This window comes from Bufo gargarizans, chromosome 4 (assembly GCF_014858855.1).
Source record: "Bufo gargarizans isolate SCDJY-AF-19 chromosome 4, ASM1485885v1, whole genome shotgun sequence".
NCBI classification, from domain to species: Eukaryota; Metazoa; Chordata; class Amphibia; order Anura; family Bufonidae; genus Bufo; species Bufo gargarizans.
This window is the reverse complement of record NC_058083.1, coordinates 505,355,352-505,379,168: the sequence shown is the minus strand read 5'-3', so window position 1 is coordinate 505,379,168 and position 23,817 is coordinate 505,355,352. Positions and strand designations below refer to the sequence as shown.

Genomic DNA, 23,817 nt, shown 5'->3' with positions numbered 1-23,817 from the left:
GGCCCCCTGCTCTCATGCCGCTCACTGTTCCTTGGGGCCCCCTGCTCTCATGCCGCTCACTGTTCCTTGGGGCCCCCTGCTCTCATGCCGCTCACTGTTCCTTGGGGCCCCCTGCTCTCATGCCGCTCACTGTTCCTTGGGGCCCCCTGCTCTCATGCCGCTCACTGTTCCTTGGGGCCCCCTGCTCTCATGCCGCTCACAGTTCCTTGGGCCCCCTGCTCTCATGCCGCTCACTGTTCCTTGGGGTCCCCTGCTCTCTAATGCCGCTCACTGTTCCTTGGGGCCCCCTGCTCTTATGCCGCTCACTGTTCCTTGGGGCCCCCTGCTCTCATGCCACTCACTGTTCCTTGGGGCCCCCTGCTCTCATGCCGCTCACTGTTCCTTGGGGCCCCCTGCTCTCATGTCACTCACTGTTCCTTGGGGCCCCCTGCTCTCATGCCGCTCACTGTTCCTTGGGCCCCCTGCTCTTATGCCGCTCACTGTTCCTTGGGGTCCCCTGCTCTCTAATGCCGCTCACTGTTCCTTGGGGCCCCCTGCTCTTATGCCGCTCACTGTTCCTTGGGGCCCCCTGCTCTCATGCCACTCACTGTTCCTTGGGGCCCCCTGCTCTCATGCCGCTCACTGTTCCTTGGGGCCCCCTGCTCTCATGTCACTCACTGTTCTTTGGGGTCCCCTGCTCTCATGTCACTCACTGTTCTTTGGGGCCCCCTGCCCTCATGCCGCTCACTGTTCCTTGGGGCCCCCTGCTCTCATGTCACTCACTGTTCCTTGGGGCCCCCTGCTCTCATGCCACTCACTGTTCTTTGGGGCCCCCTGCCCTCATGCCGCTCACTGTTTCTTGGGGCCCCCTGCTCTCATGTCACTCACTGTTCCTTGGGGCCCCCTGCTCTCATGCCACTCACTGTTCTTTGGGGCCCCCTGCCCTCATGCCGCTCACTGTTTCTTGGGGCCCCCTGCTCTCATGTCACTCACTGTTCCTTGGGGCCCCCTGCTGTCATGCTGCTCACTGTTCCTTGGGGCCCGCTGCCCTCATACCACTCACTGCTCGGAGATGTGACATCAGAGACTGCGGTGCGGTCAGTGTTATCCTGTGTGTGCATCCCTGACACCAGTCATCTCCATAGATCCACACAAATCATTACCTGCTGTACCAGGGAGCGCGCCTCTTTGGACACAAATTCCGGCATGTGGATGGAGGTGTGGGTGCTGATCCCTGCTGGGTGGCAATCAACCAGTGCCTGGAAGGGACAAACAGAAGGTGACCACAAAGCAACTTCTACAGAGCGCGTTTTCTTATCTATCTCTATCTATCTTATCACATATCTATCTTCATCATCTATTTATCTAAAACTAAACATATACAGACGTGGACAAAATTGTTGGTACCCTTTGGTCAATGAAAGAAAAAGTCACAATGGTCACAGAAATAACTTAATAATAAATTAAAATTCTATAAATGTTAACCAATGAAAGTCAGACATTGTTTTTCAACCATGCTTCAACAGAATTATGTAAAAAAATAAACTCATGAAACAGGCATGGACAAAAATGATGGTACCCCTAACTTAATATTTTGTTGCGCAACCTTTTGAGGCAATCACTGCAATCAAACGCTTCCTGTAACTGTCAATGAGACATCTGCACCTCTCAGCAGGTATTTTGGCCCACTCCTCATGAGCAAACTGCTCCAGTTGTGTCCGGTTTGAAGGGTGCCTTTTCCAGACTGCATGTTTCAGCTCCTTCCAAAGATGCTCAATAGGATTGAGGTCAGGGCTCATAGAAGGCCACTTTAGAATAGTCCAATTTTTTCCTCTTAGCCATTCTTGGGTGTTTTTAGCGGTGTGTTTTGGGTCATTGTCCTGTTGCAAGACCCATGACCTGCGACTGAGACCAAGCTTTCTGACACTGGCTAGTACATTTCTCTCTAGAATTCCTTGATAGTCTTGAGATTTCATTGTACCCTGCACAGATTCAAGACACCCTGTGCCAGACGCAGCAAAGCAGCCCCAGAACATAACAGAGCCTCCTCCATGTTTCACAGTAGGGACAGTGTTCTTTTCTTGATATGCTTCATTTTTTCGTCTGTGAACATACAGCTGATGTGCCTTGGCAAAAACTTCGATTTTTGTCTCATCTGTCCACAGGACATTCTCCCAGAAGCTTTGTGGCTTGTCAACATGTAGTTTGGCATATTCCAGTCTTGCTTTTTTATGATTCGTTTTCAACAATGGTGTCCTCCTTGGTCGTCTCCCATGTAGTCCACTTTGGCTCAAACAACGACGGATGGTGCGATCTGACACTGATGTTCCTTGAGCATGAAGTTCACCTTGAATCTCTTTAGAAGTCTTTCTAGGCTCTTTTGTTACCATTCGGATTATCCGTCTCTTAGATTTGTCATCAATTTTCCTCCTGCGGCCACGTCCAGGGAGGTTGGCTACAGTCCCATGGATCTTAAACTTATGAATAATATGTGCAACTGTACTCACAGGAACATCTAGTTGCTTGGAGATGGTCTTATAGCCTTTACCTTTAACATGCTTGTCTATAATTTTCTTTCTGATCTCTTGAGACAGCTCTTTCCTTTGCTTCCTCTGGTCCATGTCGAGTGTGGTACACACCATATCACCAAACAACACAGTGATTACCTGGAGCCATATATATAGGCCCAATGGCTGATTACAAGGTTGTAGACACCTGTGATGCTAATTAGTGGACACACCTTGAATTAACATGTCCCTTTGGTCACATTATGTTCTGTGTTTTCTAGGGGTACCATCATTTTTGTCCATGCCTGTTTCATGAGTTTATTTTTTTACATAATTCTGTTGAAGCATGGTTGAAAAACAATGTCTGACTTTCATTGGTTAACATTTATAGAATTTTAATTTATTATTACTTTTGTCAGATTAAAGTTATTTCTGTGACCATTGTGACTTTTTCTTTCATTGACCAAAGGGTACCAACAATTTTGTCCACGTCTGTATATCCTTGCTGGACAAGCCCTTTAAGGGCCATCTATATTTGCGGATACACTGGGGGAATGATCATTAGCTGCATTTACATCATCGCTCTGTTCCGGAGCCGCACCTATCTGCCCTAGAGATTTACCATCACCGTCTGAGATGAGACAATCACGATGACCTATCCTATGGACATGTTGGTCCTGGAGGACCCCTTTACACTGGCAGATGTTCAGGACAATTATCAGGAGCTCACCTTTGTACGAATGTTAGTTGGTCCCTGAAACCCCCTTTAGGTCATCCTCCCATATAACTGAACCCTCCTGGTAATTACCCGTGGCTTCATCTTACGGGATGATATAAATCCGCACTGCGCAGCTGCCTATATCACCCCTGTACTAGTAACGGCAGGCGATGCCCGGCGTGGACAGGTGCCCACATACATGTTCAGCCAGACTAGGACAAAAATGTGCACAAAAATAGAAATCTGAGGCGGTAAGCATCATAAATCTGATAACCTTTACTTTCATCTTCCGTCCCTATATATTCGAGGTAACCCAGAATAGCAAGGAAGCTGCTGGTGCAGCTGAAATCTGAAAGGTGTAACACAAGACACTTCCTATGCATTACCCGACCTGCTTCACAAGCAGTATTATTTAACCGTGTGCTGCGGGGCGGCTTTCACAATACTTGGTTATTGAATATTCCTCCCTGTTCTCCGTGGATTGTACAGGATTAGAGAAACCTTGAAAAACAGCGCCACGCCTGTCCACAGGTTGTCAGTGGTATTGCAGTTCGGCCCGATTCACTCCAACAGAGCTGAGTTACGATACCGGATGCAACCCAGGGACAGGCGTGGCACTGTTTCTGGAAGAAAGCGGCCATGTTTTCCTAATCTTGACCAAGATACTTTTCTCTGAACATCTTCCTTACCCAAAATAAGTTCAAAATAGACAGAAACTGAAGGGCCACATCACTGGCTATGTAATGTAGTATAGGTTTTTCACTTAGTTTTCAGAGTTTATTTTTACATTGAGCAGTTAAGAAAAAAAAAGTCCTGCTACTATATGGAAACTGGCGATAAAGAAGGAACGGCACATGTTCGTGACGCGTTTCGGCACAATCTGTGCCTTCCTTAGACAGCCTTGACTGTCTGAGGAAGGCACGGATTGTGCAGAAACGCGTCACGAACATGTGGCAATAAATGAAGCATTCTAAAAGCAACTGATAGTGAGTGCGGGTCCTTCTTTATCACTATTTACATGGCTCGCCTGCTCGAGGACACGTGCACTACCCTATCTCCGCAGTGCCGACCGACACACATTGCATATACTATATGGAAACTGTCAGCAGGCTGCTGTTGACAGATCAGTTATTTTGATACGTGCCTAAGGCCTCATGCACACGACCGTTGTGTGCATCCGTGGCCGTTGTGCCGTTTTCCGGTTTTTTTTCGCGGACCCATTGACTTTCAATGGGTCCATGGTAAAAATCTGAAAATGCACCGTTTTGCAGCCGAGGCCGTGATCCGTGTTTCCTGTCCGTCAAAAAAATATGACCTGTCCTATTTTTTGGACGGACAACGGTTCACGGACCCATTCAAGTCAATGGGTCCGTGAAAGAACACGGATGCACACAAGATTGGCATCCGTGTCCGTGATCCGTGGCCGTAGGTTGCTTTCATACAGACGGATCCGAAGATCCGTCTGCATAAAAGCTTTTTCAGAGGTGAGTTTTCACTTCGTGAAAACTCAGATCCGACAGTATATTCTAACACAGAGGCGTTCCCATGGTGATGGGGACGCTTCAGGTTAGAATATACTGAAAAACTGTGTACATGACCCCCCCCCCCCCTGTTTTTAACTCATTGGTGGCCAGTGCGGCCGCCCCCCCCTCCCTCCCCTGTAGTTAACTCATTGGTGTCCAGTGGGCCCCCCCTCCTCCCTCCCCTGTAGTTAACTCATTGGTGTCCAGTGGGGCCCCCTCCCTCCCCTGTAGTTAACTCATTGGTGTCCAGTGGGCCCCCCTCCCTCCGCTGTAGATAACTCGTTGGTGGCCAGTGGGCCCTCTCCCCTCCCTCCCCCTCCTAATTAAAATCGCCCCCCCTATCATTGGTGGCAGTGGAGAGTACCGATCGGAGTCCCAGTGTAATCGCTGGGGCTCCGATCGGTAACCATGGCAACCGGGACGCTACTGCAGTCCCGGTTGCCATGGTTACTTAGCAATTTGTAGAAGCTTCATACTTACCTGCGAGCAGCGATGTCTGTGACCGGCCGGGAGCTCCTCCTACTGGTAAGTGAAAGGTCTGTGCTATAGACAATGCGCCGCACAGACCTGTCACTTACCAGTAGGAGGAGCTCCCGGCCGGTCACAGACATCGCAGCAGCAAGCAGGTAAGTATGAAGCTTCTACAAATTGCTAAGCAACCATGGCAACCGGGACTGCAGTAGCGTCCCGGTTGCCATGGTTACCGATCGGAGCCCCAGCGATAACACTGGGACTCCGATCGGTACTCTCCACTGTCACCAATGATAGGGGGGGGCGAATTTAATTAGAAGGGGGAGGGAGGGGAGAGGGCCCACTGGCCACCAACGAGTTATCTACAGCGGAGGGAGGGGGGGCCCACTGGACACCAATGAGTTAACTACAGGGGAAGGAAGGGGGGCCCACTGGGCACCAATGAGTTAACTACAGGGGAGGGGGGCGGCCGCACTGGCCACCAATGAGTTAACTACAGGGGAGGGAGGAGGGGGGGGCGGCCGCACTGGCCACCAATGAGTTAAAAACAGGGGGGGGGGGGGGTCTGCCCCCTGCTGCCTGGCAGCACCTGCCAGGCAGCAGGGGGCAGTCATGTACACAGTTTTTCAGTATATTCTAACCGGAAGCGTCCCCATCACCATGGGAACGCCTCTGTGTTAGAATATACTGTCGGATCTGAGTTTCACGATGTAGCTCATATCCGACAGTATATTCTAACATAGAGGCGTTCCCATGGTGATGGGGACGCTTCAAGTTAAAATATACCATCGGATTGGAGAAAACTCCAATCCGATGGATATAAAAGAACTCCAGACTTTACATTGAAAGTCAATGGGGACGGATCCGTTTGAAATGGCACCATATTGTGTCAACGTCAAACGGATCCGTCCTCATTGACTTGCATTGTAATTCAGGACGGATCCGTTTGGCTCCGCACGGCCAGGCGGACACCAAAACAACTTTTTTTTCATGTCCGTGGATCCTCCAAAAATCAAGGAAGACCCACGGACGAAAAAACGGTCACGGATCACGGACCCCGTGTTTGCGGACCGTTAAAAAATACTGTCGTGTGCATGAGGCCTTAAGCTGTCATGTTGTGAATGGGATGAGAGTCATTATCAAATACCCTCTAATTTCAACTGGATCCAAGTCATTAGAGAAGCTAGACCCCTGACAATTAACCTGACACTCGGTTGGTTTTAAGACCATTTTAGTCCAGATGGATCATAAATAAATAAAGGCAAAACTAATTCCACCCCACCCCCCAAGTCATTATTATTTTTTTTTACTGGAAACAGTCACCCGGCTGCTGTTGACAGATCTGTTTTTCCTATAATATGCATCTATTTAGTATTTAAGCGCATAATGGTGTCTGGCTGTCACTAGTTTCAGAGTCTGACTGGCTCATTATCACCTTAAAGCAGGCAAGTTCAACCTGCGGCCCTCCAGCTGTTGCAAAACTACAACTCCCATCATTCCCTGACAGCCTACACCTATCTATCATCCTACAGAAGGGCATCGTGGGAGTTGTAGTTTTACAACAGCTGGAGGGCTGCAGGTTGAGCATCTCTGCCCTAAAGGGATTGTCTCCTCTCAGACAAGGCCACTGCTGGGACTCGCACCTATATCGGGAACGGAGCCCCACAAAGTGGTGGCTGGAGGACCCCGGTCCGGTCACCACCAAGCACTCTACCTATAGAAGTGAATGGGAGCGCACCGCGTATGACCGGCCACCGCTCCCATTCACTTCTATGAGTCCAACGGAAATAGCTGAGACAGTAAAACAAAGAATAAAAAGTATTTTAAAAAAAATTAATAAATAAAAAAAAAAATGGAAAAAATTGTTTTTTTATATATAAAAAATAAGACCTAAAAATTTTAAGCACCCCTCCTCCCCATTTTAAAAATGTAAATAAACAATAAAAAAAAAATCATTTGCACCGCCGCATCCCAAAATGCCTGAACTATTAATATATAAAAATATTTATCCCATACGGTATAATGGAAAAAGAAATCAAAATGGCCAATTTCCAGTTTTTTGATCACCCCACAAAAAGCCCTCACACAGAACCATGCATGTAAATAAAAAAATGAAATACAAAGAAAAAAATTATTTTTAAAAGTTTTTCTTTTCTTTTTTTAAGTAAGAAAATCTAAATAAATGTGGTATTGCTGTAATTGTACTGACCCAGAGAATGAGGGAAACAAGTCAGTTTTACCACATAGGGAAGTCCGTAAAAATAAAACCGTGGAGGAATTAATTTATTTTTATTTTTTTGCATTTCTACTCCATTTGGAATTTTTTTTCCAGATTCCCACTACATTGTATCCAATATTAAATGGTCCTATTAGAAAGTAGAAATTGTCTAGCAAAAACAAGCCCTCCTACATAATGGAGGCTTGAGAATGGAAAAAATAAAAAAGTTCTGGCTCCGAGAAGGCAAGAAGAAAAAAAAAAAAGGAAAATTACTTAGTCAGAAAGGGGTTAATTATACCCACAATTAATTCCTCTGCAATCTACAAACCCTTGAACCCTGGACTTACCTTCCTAGTGAGAAGCTCAAAGAGCAGGGCACCCAGGCTCCACCAGTCGCAGGCTTCCATCTCCTCTGAAATACCGCCAATCTCTGCAAATAAGAATATCATAAAGATAAAAAAATAAAATAGACACATCAGTATTTAAAGCGGTATCCCCCATATTGTAAAGTGACAGCATATTGTTAGGATATCCATCAATTTATGATCGGTGGGATCCCAGAGGCTGGATCTAAACCAATCATCGAGGTAGGTCCCATCTGGGGGACCTCCCGTTACAATGTTCATGTGCCCTGATAGTTTAACAGATCTTTAGCACTGTCCGCTCTGTCCTCAGTAGACAGATATTGTGTCATTACCACCTTGCTCAGTTTATACAGTGGGGCTTGAAAGTTTGTGGACACTTCAAAGTTTTCTACCTTTTTGAATAAATTTGACCTAAAACAACATCAGATTTTCACTCCAAAAGGAGACAAAGATAACCAAATCACACACACGAATCAAAAATATTAGACTTGGTCATTTATTTGATGAGAAAGTTATCCAATATCACGTCTGTGTGAGGCAAAAGTATGTGAACCTTTAGGATTAGCAGACAATTAGAAGGTGAAATTGGAGTCAGGTATGTTCAATCAACGGGATGACATTCAGGCGTGAGTGGACAGCCTGTTTTATTTAAAGGAAACCTGTCAACCGGGTTTTAGGTATTGAGCTGAGGACATGGGCTGCTAGATCGCCGCTAGCACATCTGCAATATCCAGTCCCCATAGCTCTGTGTGCTTTTATTGTGTAAAAAAAAATATTTGATATATATGTAAATGAGGCTACTAACGTTTCTGGAGCCCAGCCACGCCCACTGTGAAGGAGCCCAGCACCGCCCTGCATCCTCCAAATCTCCTCCTTGCTCCCCGATGTCACAAAGCTAGAGCACCGTAATCTCGCAATGCGCAAGCTAGCGCATGCGCAGTGTCGGCATAGTGTTCCTTCCCTGTGCTGGCATCAGCCTCAAGGAACGAACTGCGCATGCGCTAGCTCGCGCATCACGTGATTACGGCGATCTAGCTTTGTGATGTCGGGGAGCAAGAAGGAGATTCGGAGGATGCGGGGCGGTGCAGGGCTTCTTCACAGTAGGCGTTTATTTACATATCGATAAAATCATTTTTTTGACACAAAAAAAAGCACACAGAGCTATGGGGACTAGATATTGTGGATGTGCTAGTGGTGATCTAGCAGCCCATGTCCTCAGCTCTATATCCAAAACCCAGATGACAGGTTCCTTTTAAAGAACAGGGACCTGTCTGATCTTCACGGCACATTTGTGGAAGTGTATCATGGCACGAACAAAGAAGACTTCTGAAGGCCTCAGAAGAAGAGTTGTTGATGCTCATCAGGCTGGAAAAGGCTACAAAATCATCTGGACTCCACCAATCTACAGTCAGAGAAACTGGAGGAAACTCAAGACTAGGGAGGAGCGAACTTCTGTTTTAGAAGTTCACGTTACCAAAGAATTGCGTTATGGATCCTGTGACCACGGACCATAACACAATTCAAGGACGGAATGCATGACGGAATGCATAACGGAATGCCTTTAGAGGCATTTCCTTATGCATTCCGTCTACAACTCTATGGCCAGCATAACGGATCCGTCCGGTTTCCGTTATGCATTCTGTCCTTAAATTGTGTTATGGTCCATGGTCACGGGATCCATAACGAATTCTGTGGTAACCCGAACTTCTAAAACAGAAGTTCACTCATCCTTATTCAAGACCATTATTACCCTTCCAAGGAGTGGTTCACCAACAAAGATCACGCCAAGAGCGAGGTGTGTGATAGTCCATAAAGTCACAAAGGAATCCAATGTAACCTCTAAATAACTAAAGTCTTTTTTCACATTAGCTAATGTTCATGAGTCCACCATCAGGAGGACACTGGACAATAGTGTGCATGGCAGAATTGCAAGGAGAAAGCCACTGCTCTCCAAAAAGAACATTGCTGCTTGTCTGCAGTTTGCTAAAGATCATCTGGACAAGTTAGAAGGCTATTGTAAGAATGTTTTGTGGAAGGATGAGACTAAAATAGAACTTTTTTGCTTTTAAATTGGAGAAAGGAAAATGTTTGGAGAAAAGAAAACGCTGTATTCCAGCATAAAAACCTCATTCCATCTGTGAAACATGGTGGTGGTACCACCATGGTTTGGGCCTATCTAGGCTAGGATAGCTTGCCATCATTGATGGAACAATGAATTCTGAATTATACCAGCAAATTCTAAAGGAAAATGTCGGGACATCTGTCCGTGAGTTGAATCTCAAGAGAACATGGGTCATGCAGCAAGACAACGACCCAAAGCACACAAGTCCTTCTACCAATGAATGGTTAAAAAAGAATGAACTTTGAATTAAAAGTTTGGAATAGCCAGGTCAAAGACCTTAATTCAATAGAAATGTTGTAGAAGGACCTGAAGTGTGCAGCTCAAGGGAGGAAACCCACCATGGACTAAAAGTCCTCCAAGCCGATGTGCAGGACTGAATCAAAATTAAGGCTGAGCAAGAGAGTTACACCAGATACTGAAAGCAAAGGTTCACATACTTTTGTCACTCACAGACATGTGATATTGGATCACTTTCTCAATAAATAAATGACCAAGTCTAATATTATTGACTCATTTGTTTGATATCTTTATCTACGTTTAAGACTTGTTTGAGAATCTGATGAACTTTTAGGTCAAATTTAGGCAAAAATATAGAAAATCTTGTAGGGTTCACAAACCTTTAGGCATCACAGAATGCATTTGTCTGTGGTTCCTATTGTTCCTCATCTGAATAGTTTTTTTTACCATTAGGTTGGGGTAGAGAGAATGGCACATTTATTTTTGCTCTTGCTTTGTGTTCACGTTGCAAGTTTTTACATTACTTTGCACATTTGTATGACCTTCCTGGGGGTCTAGGTGGGTGTAAGTGTCCATTAGGCCCCTTTACCACTCTGAAACCCAGCTCCATCTTATGCGGGGAGTTAAACCTAGAATTTAGCGCCAGCGGAGGTCTAGGCAGCTGCCAATGCAAATATCGGAAGAATGACCGATTCTCCCTAAGCTGAAGAAGTAGTCCTCGACTCCTGCAGGGCATTTTAGGTTTGAGTACAGATCAGGGGCACGTTTCCTTTAGGAGGGGGTTTTAGACTGCATCTAGAGTAAGCACTTTTATTTGTGCCACTGTGGGGACAGAAAATGAAATCTTCCAAAAAGCTAATCTGGAAGTTGGAAAGTTTTCAAAACCTTACAGAAAACTGGGATTCCAAGTGATTCAGCTAGATGTTTGCCTATTAAGGTTTCACAAGCGGTGGCTTCACTGAACCATGCATCAAGGCCACATCTAGTAGCAATGACCTGACGTAACACATGTGAGACTCACAGGAAGGCTCTGTGACAAGACGCCGGTGACTCCAGGTTCTTCAAATAGTTTTTTTTTTTTTTTGTAAGTCAATACGGCTTAATCACTACAGAAATGACAAGTTCTACAGTTTGTTTCAATTCCTCATCAAGATAATTGTAGTAATCCTGTCCTTAGCTGGTCCTGTTCTTGGGTAAATCCAGTCTAGACAATGCTCTTAGCCTGGATTCCAGACTGATACACTGCAGCAAACTAACAGATATGTTTAGCCAAGGCTACGTTCACATCTGCGTCTGAGGTTCCATAAAAAATCCAGGACAAAATAGCGACAAATCCTCTTTACGGGATCTTTGTCCTTTGCGTAAAACCTATGAATCCATTGCAGAAGCTCCCAAGTTCTAGGCTCTTATTCCCATTCCTTGTAGACATGACTCAATCGAAGATCCTAACTGAGGTGAGAGTCCATTATTAAAGGGTAACGGCCATGTTTTCATAAAAAGAAAAAAATAATTTCACCATATGTTACTGTTGCAGAAGCATTATGCATAAAGCCATCTTTAGTTTCTTCACACACCACTGTTTTCCTTGAGTTTTTCCCTTAGTTACGGCTATTTAAACATTTACAATATGAGGACCTTCTCAAGATGGCTCCTCTGCCAGTTCTCTGAGGCCAAAACTGCCTTCCCTCACTTCCCATACACACTTGCTGTAGCCAGCAGTTTCCTGCCAGCCAATCAGATTGGATTACTGAGAGACACGCCTCCGCACTCTGAAGCCTAATGCAGGCATGCAGTGTGAAGGGGCCGTCCTTCTGTCTTCTGTTTATACTAAAAGGAAGACAGACGAGCCCTAGCAACAGTCTTTTAAGGGAACTATGGAAAGGGACAGAGGACATCAATTAAAGCTGGTATTATAAGGTAATTACAGATCTTTTGACAATCATTGACAGACTAACTCAGGTATACATGCCTAGCTCTAATAAACTAGCAAGTATATGACAGTTACCCTTTAAAGGGAACCTGTCACCGGGATTTTGTGTATAGAGCTGAGGACATGGGTTGCTAGATGGCCGCTAGCACATCCGCAATACCCAGTCCCCATAGCTCTGTGTGCTTTTATTGTGTAAAAAAACCCGATTTGATACATATGCAAATTAACATAAAAGAGTCATATCTTACTCGTGTGACCAGAGAAGAGTCATATTTTCAAGCTCTGACTCATCTCCGGTTAATTTGCATATGTATCAAATCATTTTTTTCACACAATAAAAGCACACAGAGCTATGGGGACTGGGTATTGCGGATGTGCTAGCGGCCATCTAGCAACCCATGTCCTCAGCTCTATACCCAAAATCCTGGTGACAGGTTCCCTTTAACTAAGGTAAATGGAGCTATAATCAACCTATAGAAGATCTTTAATGGCTGGATCCCAACATCCGAAAGAGGTCTGTAGCGCCTTTATTAACCAATAGGAAGATCTCAACGGTGGGGTGGATTAATAACCAATGGCGAGATCCCAACTAGAGACGATTCCACTATCAGGTCATGCTTTAAAAGGGAACTACGGCAAGAATTGCGATTGACACTTCACATCACAAATCATATATAGGTAGGTAAAGGTAATGGCACAGAACTATGGTGACTAAATGTTCCCTTGTTTGAAGATAGAGCACCCACCAAAGATCAGGTTCTGATCTTGGACAAAAAAAAAAAAAGGTAAAAATCACCCCAATATGTGCTGCTTGCCCTTTAAAAATAATAAAATTTTAAAACAAAATGCACAAATAATAACGCAGCACCTCCTCCTCTACGTATTCCTATTGTGTCTCATTATAATTAAACCTAAGAAATATATTAAAAAAAAAAATCTTTTCTCTCTGTCCCAGACTATTAGCCATGTCCTCTTCCTCCTCGCTGTCTTTCGTCTGGCTTTAGGAAACCGACTGCAGCAAGAGCCTCCCCACTCTTCCCAGTCTTCAGTAGGACACAAAGATGGTTAAGTTCTGCCCCTCAGCCTTTCACCAGTGGAAAATGGAGCAGATCAGAGGCCACGTTGCTCACTTGTGTGACCAGACCTCTTCAACAGTTGGACCCCCACTGATCAGATACTGATGACCTATCTTGAGAACAGGGTCATCAAAATTCTACTCTTGGAAAACCACTTTTCCAAGATTTATATACCGATGACCTATTCTCTGGATAGGTCATCAGTATCTGATCGGTGGGGTCCGACACCCGGGACCCCCATGATCAGCGGTTTGAGAAGGGTCCGGCGCTCCTGTGAGCGACACAGCCCTCTCTCAGCTTACCAAGCACAGCGCCGTACATTGTATAGCGGCTGTGCTTGGTATCGCGCTCAGCTCCATTCACGTCAATAGGTCTAAGTTGCGCCTGGGCCATGTGACCGATGAATGTGACGTCACTGGCTTAGGAAAAGCAGAGTGAAGGCCTCTGCGCTACTGCAAGCACTGCTGCCTTCTCAAACAGCGGATCGGCGGGGATCCTGGGTGTCTGGAACCCCACAGATCAGATACGAGGATAGGTCATTAGTATGAAAGTCTCGGAAAACCCCTTTAACCCCTGTGTTCTCTGCAGGATTTCTACAAGCCTGTTTGTTTCAGGGACAAGCAGAAAATCCCGCAGACTGACGAGCAGTGAGGGCAAGAAATCCAGATTCATCATTCAGTTCTAGGTTTAGGGATCCCTTAAAGGGGTATTCTCATCTTAGACAATGGGGGCATATCGCTAGGATATGCCCCCATTGTCTGATAGGTATATCGAGAACGGAGCGGGGTGGTCCGTCCACCACCAAGCGCTAATCCCTGCCTCTCCCACAGAAGTGAATGGGAGCGTGCCGCGCATGCGCGGCCCATGCTTCCATTCATTTCTATGGGGCAGATGGCAATAGCCGAGCCAGCGCTCTGCTATTTTTGGCGGCTCCATAGAAATGAATGGAGGGCAGCTGCGCAGGCGCAGTGCGCTTTCCTTCACTTTCTGGGCTCAGTTCTCGATATAGGTGTGGGTCCCAGTGGTGGGACCCACACCTATAAGACAATGGGGGCATATCCTAGTGATATGCCCCCATTGTCTGAGATGAGAAAACCCCTTTAAAAGGCATCTGTCAGCAGTTTTGTACCTATGACACTGGCTGACCTGTTACATGTGCGCTTGGCAGCTGAAGGCATCAGTGTTGGTCCCATGTTCACATGTGCCCGCAGTGCTGAGAAAAATTATGTTTTAATATATGCAAATGAGCTTCTAGGAGCAACGGGGGCGTCACCGTTACACCTAGAGGCTCTGCTCTCTCCGCAACTGCCGCACCCTCTCCACTTTGACAGGGCCAGGCTGAGAAAACATCATCACACCTGGGCCTGTCAATCAAAGTGCAGAGGACGGGGCAGTTGCAGAGAGAGCAGAGCCTCTAGGTGTAATGGCAACGCCCCCGTTGCTCCTAGAGGCTCATTTGCATATATTAAAACATCCTTTTTCTCAGCACTGCGGGCACATGTGAACATGGGACCAACACTGATGCCTTCAGCTGCCAAGCGCACATGTAACAGGTCACAAATCTGCTGACAGACGCCCTTTAAGTGATGATCTCTTCGGTGGTAAATCCCCTCCGTTGTCACACTTTGCACTTTGATGGAAAAGGGTCACCTATTTATAGATGGGTCAGATCCTGGCCCTCCCTTCCCGCTCAATGGAACTTTCTCAACTTTCTGTCCGCTGTGTAAAGCGAATGCTTCTGGGATTTATTTTTTTCTCGTACAGAACGCCAAATGCTGAGAACATGTGGCCAGCGGATAAAAGATATATTGCAATAATTAAAATGTGGAGGGCAGGTGGATGATGTTTTGGAGAGAAATGTGAGATAAGAGGTCCCAGGGGGTGAAGAGGAGCAAAGGCTTGTTTGAACAGAGGTGAATCATTTTCATCCAAAATTACTGATAAACTTCGTCCTGACCCCCCTCCCCTCCCCAACCCGGAAACATCAAACCGCTAATAATGTGGCATCTATTTATTTACCGAGCGCCGCGGCTGTCACCGGCCTCACAATGTCACATCACAAGCCTCGTGTTTGTGACTTTTTCATGTGTAAGGCGCACACTGCTGGCAAACACACAAAGCCCTTCTCTTCAAGCCGTGTCACCAATGTTATAGACAGTGAATGATTTATAAGTTCTCGCTTCCCTTGTGACATTTGGGAACAAAAAAAATAAATTAAAAAATAAAATTGAAGTTATCGTGTAATCGTGGAGTGATTTGGGTTGGATACTCATCAAAGTAAGTCTCAGGCAGGACTTTAAAGTGCAGGGAAAGCTGTTCGGCTGAGAGGGAGGCTATAGATTGCAGGATGAGCCTCGCCTCGAACGCGCCAGGCCGTAACATGGGACTTCAAGCCCTTTGAATGATGTGTAATGGAGAAGACCAACTTCTGGTGACAACTCCACGGTCTGACGCTCTTATTAGAAAGTCAAAAGGGACAAAAGACAACTTTCTTAGACAATGAAAAAAACTGAAGGGGGGAAAGTTGGGATCGGAGTGCCACCTGCTGGGCAGCTCTGGAAGAGGACGTCAGGAGGGAGGACGCACAGAGCAGTGCCACTCAGTGTCCAGCTGGCACATAGTAGTAGATGGATAGGAGACAGGATAGTCAATAGATATAAGAGATACAAGAGATAGATAAATAGATAGATAGATATGAGATAGATAGGATAAAAGTCAGGCTGGTCAGTAGATATGATAAATATAACAGATGGATAGATAGATACGATAGATAGATACGATAGATAGATAGATACGATATATAGATAGATACGATAGATAGATAGATAGATAGATAGATAAAGTCAGGCTGGTCAGTAGATATGATAAATATAACAGATGGATAGATAGATAAACAGACACACATGAGATAAATGGATAGATATAAATATATAAATATAAAATAATATATCTAAAAATAGAAATAGATATATCTGAGATAGACATATAGACAGATAAATAGATCTTAGAGATAGATAGATAATAAATAGATAAAAAAAATTCAGACATATAAGAGCTAGACAGATAGATTTGAGATACATAGATAAATAGATAGATGAATACATTAGAATCATATAAGTGATAGATACATTTGAGATAAATATTCAATACATAGATATGAGATAGATAATAGATAGATAAATAGATAGATATATAGATAGATGAGATTCACCTCATTCCATATTGAATTCAATGACACAACTGTGTAAAAGCATGGTATTACTGTACAGCTCCTGAACTACAGTCCAGAGCTGCATTTACAATTCTGCAGCCTTCAGAGCTGATATTTCTCAGACAATTGCTGCTGGTGTCTGCAGATGTATATACACATCGAGTCCTACTTTCTACTTTCGATGTCGGCAGCTCATGAAGTGTGTCCCATGTGGTGTGATGGCTCGGTGGGTATATAAGGTGTGTGACAGGCTGACTGAACACATCGCCCCTGTTGCTGTCATGGTTTAAAGGGGCGATTTATCAGAGCTGCAAAAAGGGATGATTATTGGCTTTCTGGTGAGGGTGGCGGTATTTCTCACCCTGCGCAGTTTGTGAACTGTTCTCTCTTGCTGTAGTGAGCTAGTAATATGGTGAGTGGACAAATGGCACCACTGTGAATAAGCAACGTGGAAACAGCGGAGACCACGTGCCACTGATGTGAGGGGTGAACGTCGGCTACGCAGGTGTGCAAGGGTGGATCGACACACTACAGTAGAGCAGCTCACTGTCAAAACGAACCAGGGGGGCACCAGACGTGTGTCTAACACAACAGTTCCGAGAACCCTACTGCGTACGGGTCTCCGGAGCAGACGGACGGTCACTGCTCCTCTGGTAATCAAGTTGCATCGGGAATAAATGCTTCAATGTTCGCGGCAGTATCAGAATTGTACCTCCGCTGATTGGTAAAGGGTTGTCTTCTCCGATAAGTCACGTTTTCTCCTTCATCAAATGGATGGATGTTGATGTGTCAGGAGAGAAACATCAGAGAAGGAACACCCTGCAACCATTGCTGGAGAACAGAAGCTGGTGGTGGCAGAGTTATGGTCTGGGGGATGTTGTTGTGACATTCTCTGGGCCACTCATCCATGTGAAGAGAAAGGCACACATCACCAATTTCGGTATGAATCTATCCTTGCAGATCACGTACACCCATACATGCCGATTGTCTTCCCTGGGGTGGATGGGACCTTCCAGCGAGACAATGCGACATGTCACATGGATAGAAATGTCCGACATTGTTTGGAAGAGCATGAACGTGACTTCCAAGTACTACCCTGGCCCCTGGCATCTGTGGGACCACCTCGATGGTCGTGTTCTGCTGGTGGTCATAATAATGGGAGTCGACTGTCTATGTTGGTGCCTCAAGTCGCAGTGGCCTCAGATTATAATATTCTCAACAGACAAACCTTGTCTGGGCCATATTAAACTGGAAACCACATTACATACAATGCTCCAGACATACAACTACTGGTAAAACACCTGTATTATCGGAGTGTATGCACTGATTGACTGTCTAGTAGCGCCCTCTATAGAACACTGCGGTACTACATGTTCTATATTACATATCTAATTTTCTTTTATCATTATTTTTTTCAGATTTGGTTGATTTTTTGGGGCTTTGGAACCAAGCACTACCCAATAGTTGCCCTGAAATGAATTACTATTGAATCTTGAAGGACGTAATAGAAATCATTGTCCTGAATCTGGTGCATTGAAATGAATGGATGATGGAGAACTTGATGGCACAAATAGTAGACAGATGGAGAGCCACTGGTATAGACTGGTGGATGTCATCTGTAAGGACAGGCCCCTGTGGCACCCAGCCATCTGGCCTCTTGTCAATCTTCCTCTGGGGCGCTCATCAGGCATGTAGAGTATAGGACGAGGCAGACCTACACAGTAATCCATATAAAGCTTCAGAGGCAAGTTACTACTACGGAACAGAAACTAGACGAAAGCAGGAAAAATAGGCAATCTGGTAAAAAAAAAAAAAAGGTACCAATCGCCAGATACATGCCATTTACAACTGCATGAAGCTTCAAGTAGAGGGAAGATTAGAAATGGATTCATCCGGAGTCCTCCCTTATCTGTACCTCCGACATACCACTTTATAATTCACCAGTCATAGAACAGTATACAGTAAATATACAATACATCTTGAGGGGGTTTGAAGGGGCGACTAAAGTAAAACACGGAACGGGTGGACTACAGGACCCAGAAATATTATCAAAATTAGGGTTATAAGACCTATGACCTGTATAAAATATATCAGGGGTCAACACAGAGATCACTCCCCTCATCTATTTGACGAGGGGACATCCTCTGCGTCTGGAGGAAAGAAGGTTTGTACACAAACATAGAAGAGGATTCTTTACGGTAAGAGCAGTGAGACTATGGAGCTCTCTGCCTGAGGAGGTGGTGATGGTGAGTACAATAAAGGAATTCAAGAGGGGCCTGGATGTATTTCTGGAGTGTAATAATATTACAGGCTATAGTGAATAGGTTTCCGGAGAGGTTGTTTATTCTGATTGACTGACTCTGAGTCCGGAGTATACCGTGCAGTATTTATTTATTTATTTATTTATTTTCTTTACTCAATGCATCTGTATAGGAAATCTCAGCAGACTACACTTTCCTATACAGTGAAAAAAAAAAACAAAAAAAAAAAAAACAGCAGACCGATGCATATCAGCCCGGTAGATGCAGTAGAACAGTCTTTTGGTATATGTCGGGCGAATAGGGGCCTATGGATACTTTCTGCATATAGCTTTCCTGATGATGTGGAGGTGGCTATACCCTAGACCAGCGTTTCCCAACCAGTGTGCCTCCAGATGTTGCAAAACTGCAACTCCCAGCATGCCCGCACAACCAAAGACTGTCCAGGCATGCTGGGAGTTGCAGTTTTGCAACAGCTGGAGGCACACTGGTTGGGAAACGCTGGTCTAGGCAGCCTAAACACTGCCATACTGCATAATCTAAGGACATAACCAACCCTTTTGTGGTTATATAAGGAGGAGAATGGACCCATGCTCTGAAATCTAAGCCTCTCACTCCATGTGCAGCACATCTAAAGGGTCACAGAGTTTGGTAAAACGTTTTGATCGGTTGGGGTCCGAGTGCTGAGAACCCAACCGCATATCGCGCTAGAAGGCTCAATAGAAACCTACAGGCCCATGTCGATTCCGTCCTCTGCAATGAGGAGAGAGAGCGCACTATGAAAGTGCTTCTCACACCTTGTGCATAATAAGGAACCCATTAATCCCTTAAAGGGATTGTGCAAGAATGGAAGGGGGGGGGGGGGGGGGAGAAGAGGGGGTTGGCAAACCCTCCCACTTGGCCAGATCTGTAAAGGGAAGCTCACTTACTCGCTTCTCAGCACTAGCTCCCTGCTCCTTCTTCTCCAGGCCTGCGATGCTCCTCCGGGCACTCTCGCTGTAAACCTCCGGTTTGACACTGCCACAGCCAACCACTGGCTGCAGCGGTGACCAGATTCTCTTACATCACGACAAATGGGCACATGATGTAAGGCACATGATGTCTCTTCTGAGGCCAATGATTGGCTGCGGCAAAGTAAAAATGGATGTTTACAGCGAGGGAGCCAGCGGAACATCACAGGCCGGGAGGAGAAGGAGCACAGCCATAAAAGTGCATGTGAAGATCCTAGGTCTAACTCCCCTTAGGGCCCACAGACCCTAAATAATAACTTCGCTCATACAGGGAAAGCTGCCGAGCCATGTCCAAGGAATATCGGTTTCATTGTACCCAGACCAAAAATATTTCCACCCATTTTTTTTTAAGAATGTTTTTACATTATTTCATTTTTCTTGGCGTTTTTTTTATTTTATTTTTTTAAGAAGGAAAATGAAACCGTAAAAATGATTTAGAAAATATCCTCCTATCCAGTTCACCTTTTTCGTCAGTGGTGGAAGTACAGTACGCCTGGTTAACTTCTACACATCTTAATAGCAGAATGACATGGGGCGGCGTACAAAAAGACTATTTACCTTTCAAGAAGGCCTCAATTACTTGCCATATCTCCCGTATGACATGACAGGACAGGAATTAGTGTGAATTTCAGGCCATGCATTAGCTTGCACGTCCAATAAAAGTATGTTACACCAGCGGCAGGCGGAGGAAATGAAAGCTGCTAATCTACTTTTCAAGTGAAACGCTTGAGGTGATTGATCTAACCTGGGGCACAGTACATTCTTTCCACCGCATCGCTGTCACACGAATCTTCAACCTCCGTCCACCTGCTAAAATATGTTAGCTGAATGTGTCCTAAAAACAAAATGACAGGAGAAATCAAAACATGTTTCCCATCCATTTCCAGTACAAGTGAACTGTAATTACTCTCCTTTCTAGCTAAAAACAGTATCATTAAGAATAATGGCATCATTAAGTACTAGAAGCTATTACAGTGGGTGAATTTGCAGCACTGATAATGAAGCTGGAGACAGGAAATGAAGATACTAATTACAAGATAAAACGCCTACTCAGTTAATTGGAAGCAACATCGGAATAAAAAGAAATGCATTTGCAAAAGTTCCTGACCTCTATCATTCAATAAGATGTTGTTTGGGTTCAAATCCCGACACACAATTCCTTCTTGGTGCAGAGCGTCAAGGGCTACAACGATTTCGGCAGCCCATCTCCGAATGCAGGACTCTGGAATGAAGAAGCATGATGCTTCTGACAATTTTGCATCCAGCTCTTGAAATATTTTATGTATCTCGCTGTCCTCCCGTAGATCTCGCTGCCCCGCGCAACTTTCATCCGTGTCCTCAATTCTGATCTGAAGCTGCATTAGGTTGGTGGACAACTCTTTCCGAAACTCAGAGTCGGAGGACTGTTGGGCAGCACAAGAGTCCTGTTGTAGCTGGGAAGCTTCCAGAATAGAGGAGTTGTGAGATATGGAGGAAGAAGGTGAATTATTTAATCGTGGGTCCAAGGGTTTTAGGCTGCAAAGTATATCAGAACCACTGAGACTAGTAGACTGCAGGTCAACACTAATGGGGCATAGAGTTATGTTTCGGGATTCACATTCAGTCGAATGGTCTCCGACCGCAAGAAGGTTGTTTTCAAGTTCAATTAATTTGTCTATGCTACTTTTTATTTGTAAGACATCAGGTGTTTCCAGAAGCTTGGAGTCCATAACGTCATTTTCTATGTAAACATTCTTTGAGCTTTGTTCAGTATCTACCAGTTGAGCACCGGGCAAGTTCACCAGCAGATCTGGCCTTCCTTCATCGATGCTGCTCACGTCATCAAGAGCAGCCTCTTTGAAGGAAATAACAGGAACGGAGTCATTTGATCCACGACTCATAGTGTCATGGGTGCTCATACTTGGCTTAACATCATCTAAGCTTTGAGCATCAGGGTCAACCTCGTCGTCTTGAAAAGGAGAAAACGTTTTGCAATTCTCAGGTTTTAGGTTATATCCCTTATCAACAAAATCTGTCCCAAGCAAGTCACTAGTGCTTTCCTTGCTGTCTATTCTAAAAAATTCCATCGGACTATTCCTGGATTTGTTCAAGGCATCGGACATCCCTGAGTTTCCACTCATCTCCTGCTCTCCATGTTCATTTAATAACTTGAACGCATCAAAATTGAGCTCCGAGCCAAATTTGTTGAAAGGGCCCGAAAGAGCTTTTTGCATTAGATCTAAATCTTTGGTACTGTCCCCATCCCCTAGTTTAAGTAAAGGCTCATCACTTAATGTTCCTGGCTCAATTTGTTCCTGGCCATATTCTTTGCACAGTGTTAAATAGCTTGTGGTGCATTCTTCCTCTGAGCTGGAGGCCGAATCTGCCCACTTCAATGGACTTTCTCTCCCTTCTTCGTCTTGAGTACTGCTATCATCCTGAGAACTTAGAGTAAGGCTACTTTGTAGGGGCTGCACAGAAAGCCTGTTTCCGGTACTGCTCGCCCTAGACTCCACGCTATTTCTTGGACACGGTGCTAGGTTTTTCAGAAGATCTTCATTCGAGTGAGAACTTTTAGCCAGTGGGACATCGAAGCTTCCTTCTGCGCTCCCGCTTAAAAACTTACTTAAGTAGGACCATAATTTCCCACCTGCAATCAAAACAAAACACTGAAATTAAAGATGATTACTCATATGCAAATAGCAGAGATTGCACATATGCCTTATTGCTAGCACAGTAATGAAAACGATCATTACACGCATATACTTAGCACCTCATTTACCAGTGTGGTGGCTTCATTTTCAGAATGTGTTATCCGAAGATCACATTTTTAAATTAGACTGTTTGTATAGATGAGGCATGAAAACCCAAACAAAAGTTGAATATATAACCAGAAATGAAAAAAAAAATCCAACAATGGATAATAATACTAATATACGTGTTAACTGACCATGGCAATACAGTACTGTGCAAAAGTCTTTGGCAGGTGTGGGGAAAAATGCTGCAGAGTAAGAATGCTTTCAAAAATAGAAGTCCTAATGGTTTAAATTTATTATGCAGAAACGACTCCAAACATACGGCCAATGTCATTAAGAAATATCTTCAGTGTAAGGACGAACATGAAGTCCTGGAACTGATGACATGGCCTCCACAGAAATCTGATCTCCACATCATCCAGTCTGTCTAGGATTACATGAAGAAAGAGAATGATCTGAGCAAGCCTACATCCACAGAAGATCTGTGGTTAGTTCTCCAAGATGGCTGGAACAACCTCCCTGCCGAGTTCCTTCAAAAACCATGTACAAGTGTACCTAGAACTGATGCTGTTTTGAAGGCAAAGGATAGTAACACCAAATATTGATTGGATTTAGATTTCTCTTTCGTTCATTCACCTTGCATTTTAATTGATAAAAAGAAACTATTAGTCCATAATTTTAAAAGCATTTTTACTTTGCAGCATTTCCTTACACCTAACACTTTTGCACAGTACTGTAGGTGACAAGTTAAAAAACTATTATTTTGATAGGTGTTCAATTCAAAAAGTTGACTATTTTAGAGTTTAGCCTCCTTAAAGGGCTTGTCTGATGACCCCTGTCCATTATATAGATACAAGGTGGCCTCTGACCCATCTTTGAGCCAAAACAAAGAGCTGCTCTGTATAAGCAGCTTAACTTCTACCTGTCTCTAACCACACTTCTACTACATGGGTGTCCTTTCAACTGAATGACCATTGTGTAATACGCAGGTGATGAGCTGAATTTTGTCTTTAATGAGACAACCTCTTCATTGGCAGTTAAAGGAGTTTTTCAGGTCTTCATTACTGAAGGTTGATCCTTAAGAAAGGCCAACAGTGATTGGTGGAGTCTGACCTCCACCGCCAATCAGCATAACCAAAACGCATCAACACTCCTGAAGAGGTCACACATCCTCTTCATTGGTTACACAGACACAACAGCTTATCCATAGAAGCGGCAGTGCCCAATACTACCCTCATCCTGTTCTCTTAAATAACATGGATCTGGAGTACCAGGCACGGCTGCCCGCACCAGCAAATGAATCACCGGACATTTGTGAACAAGGTAGGGAGTGAGAACTTCCAGAAAATCTGTGAACTCCTTCCTTGTGCTGATCTGTAGAGGTCTTGATGCTCAGATTATGATCAAACACTGATCCTATACTTAATCCTAGTATTGGCCATCAAGGCTCTTTAATG

The 23,817-nt window shown here is 44.7% G+C and overlaps 1 protein-coding gene across 1 annotated transcript in view; it reads right to left on the bottom strand.

Annotated features, from left to right (window-relative positions):
• Positions 1-23,817, bottom strand: part of RPS6KC1 (ribosomal protein S6 kinase C1) — a 150,319-nt gene that overhangs the window by 14,213 nt on the left and 112,289 nt on the right. The window contains 4 exon segments of the mRNA XM_044289465.1: positions 1,143-1,238; positions 7,764-7,846; positions 20,371-20,460; positions 20,734-22,254. Of these exon segments, the coding sequence (XP_044145400.1) occupies positions 1,143-1,238; positions 7,764-7,846; positions 20,371-20,460; positions 20,734-22,254 (1,790 nt within the window).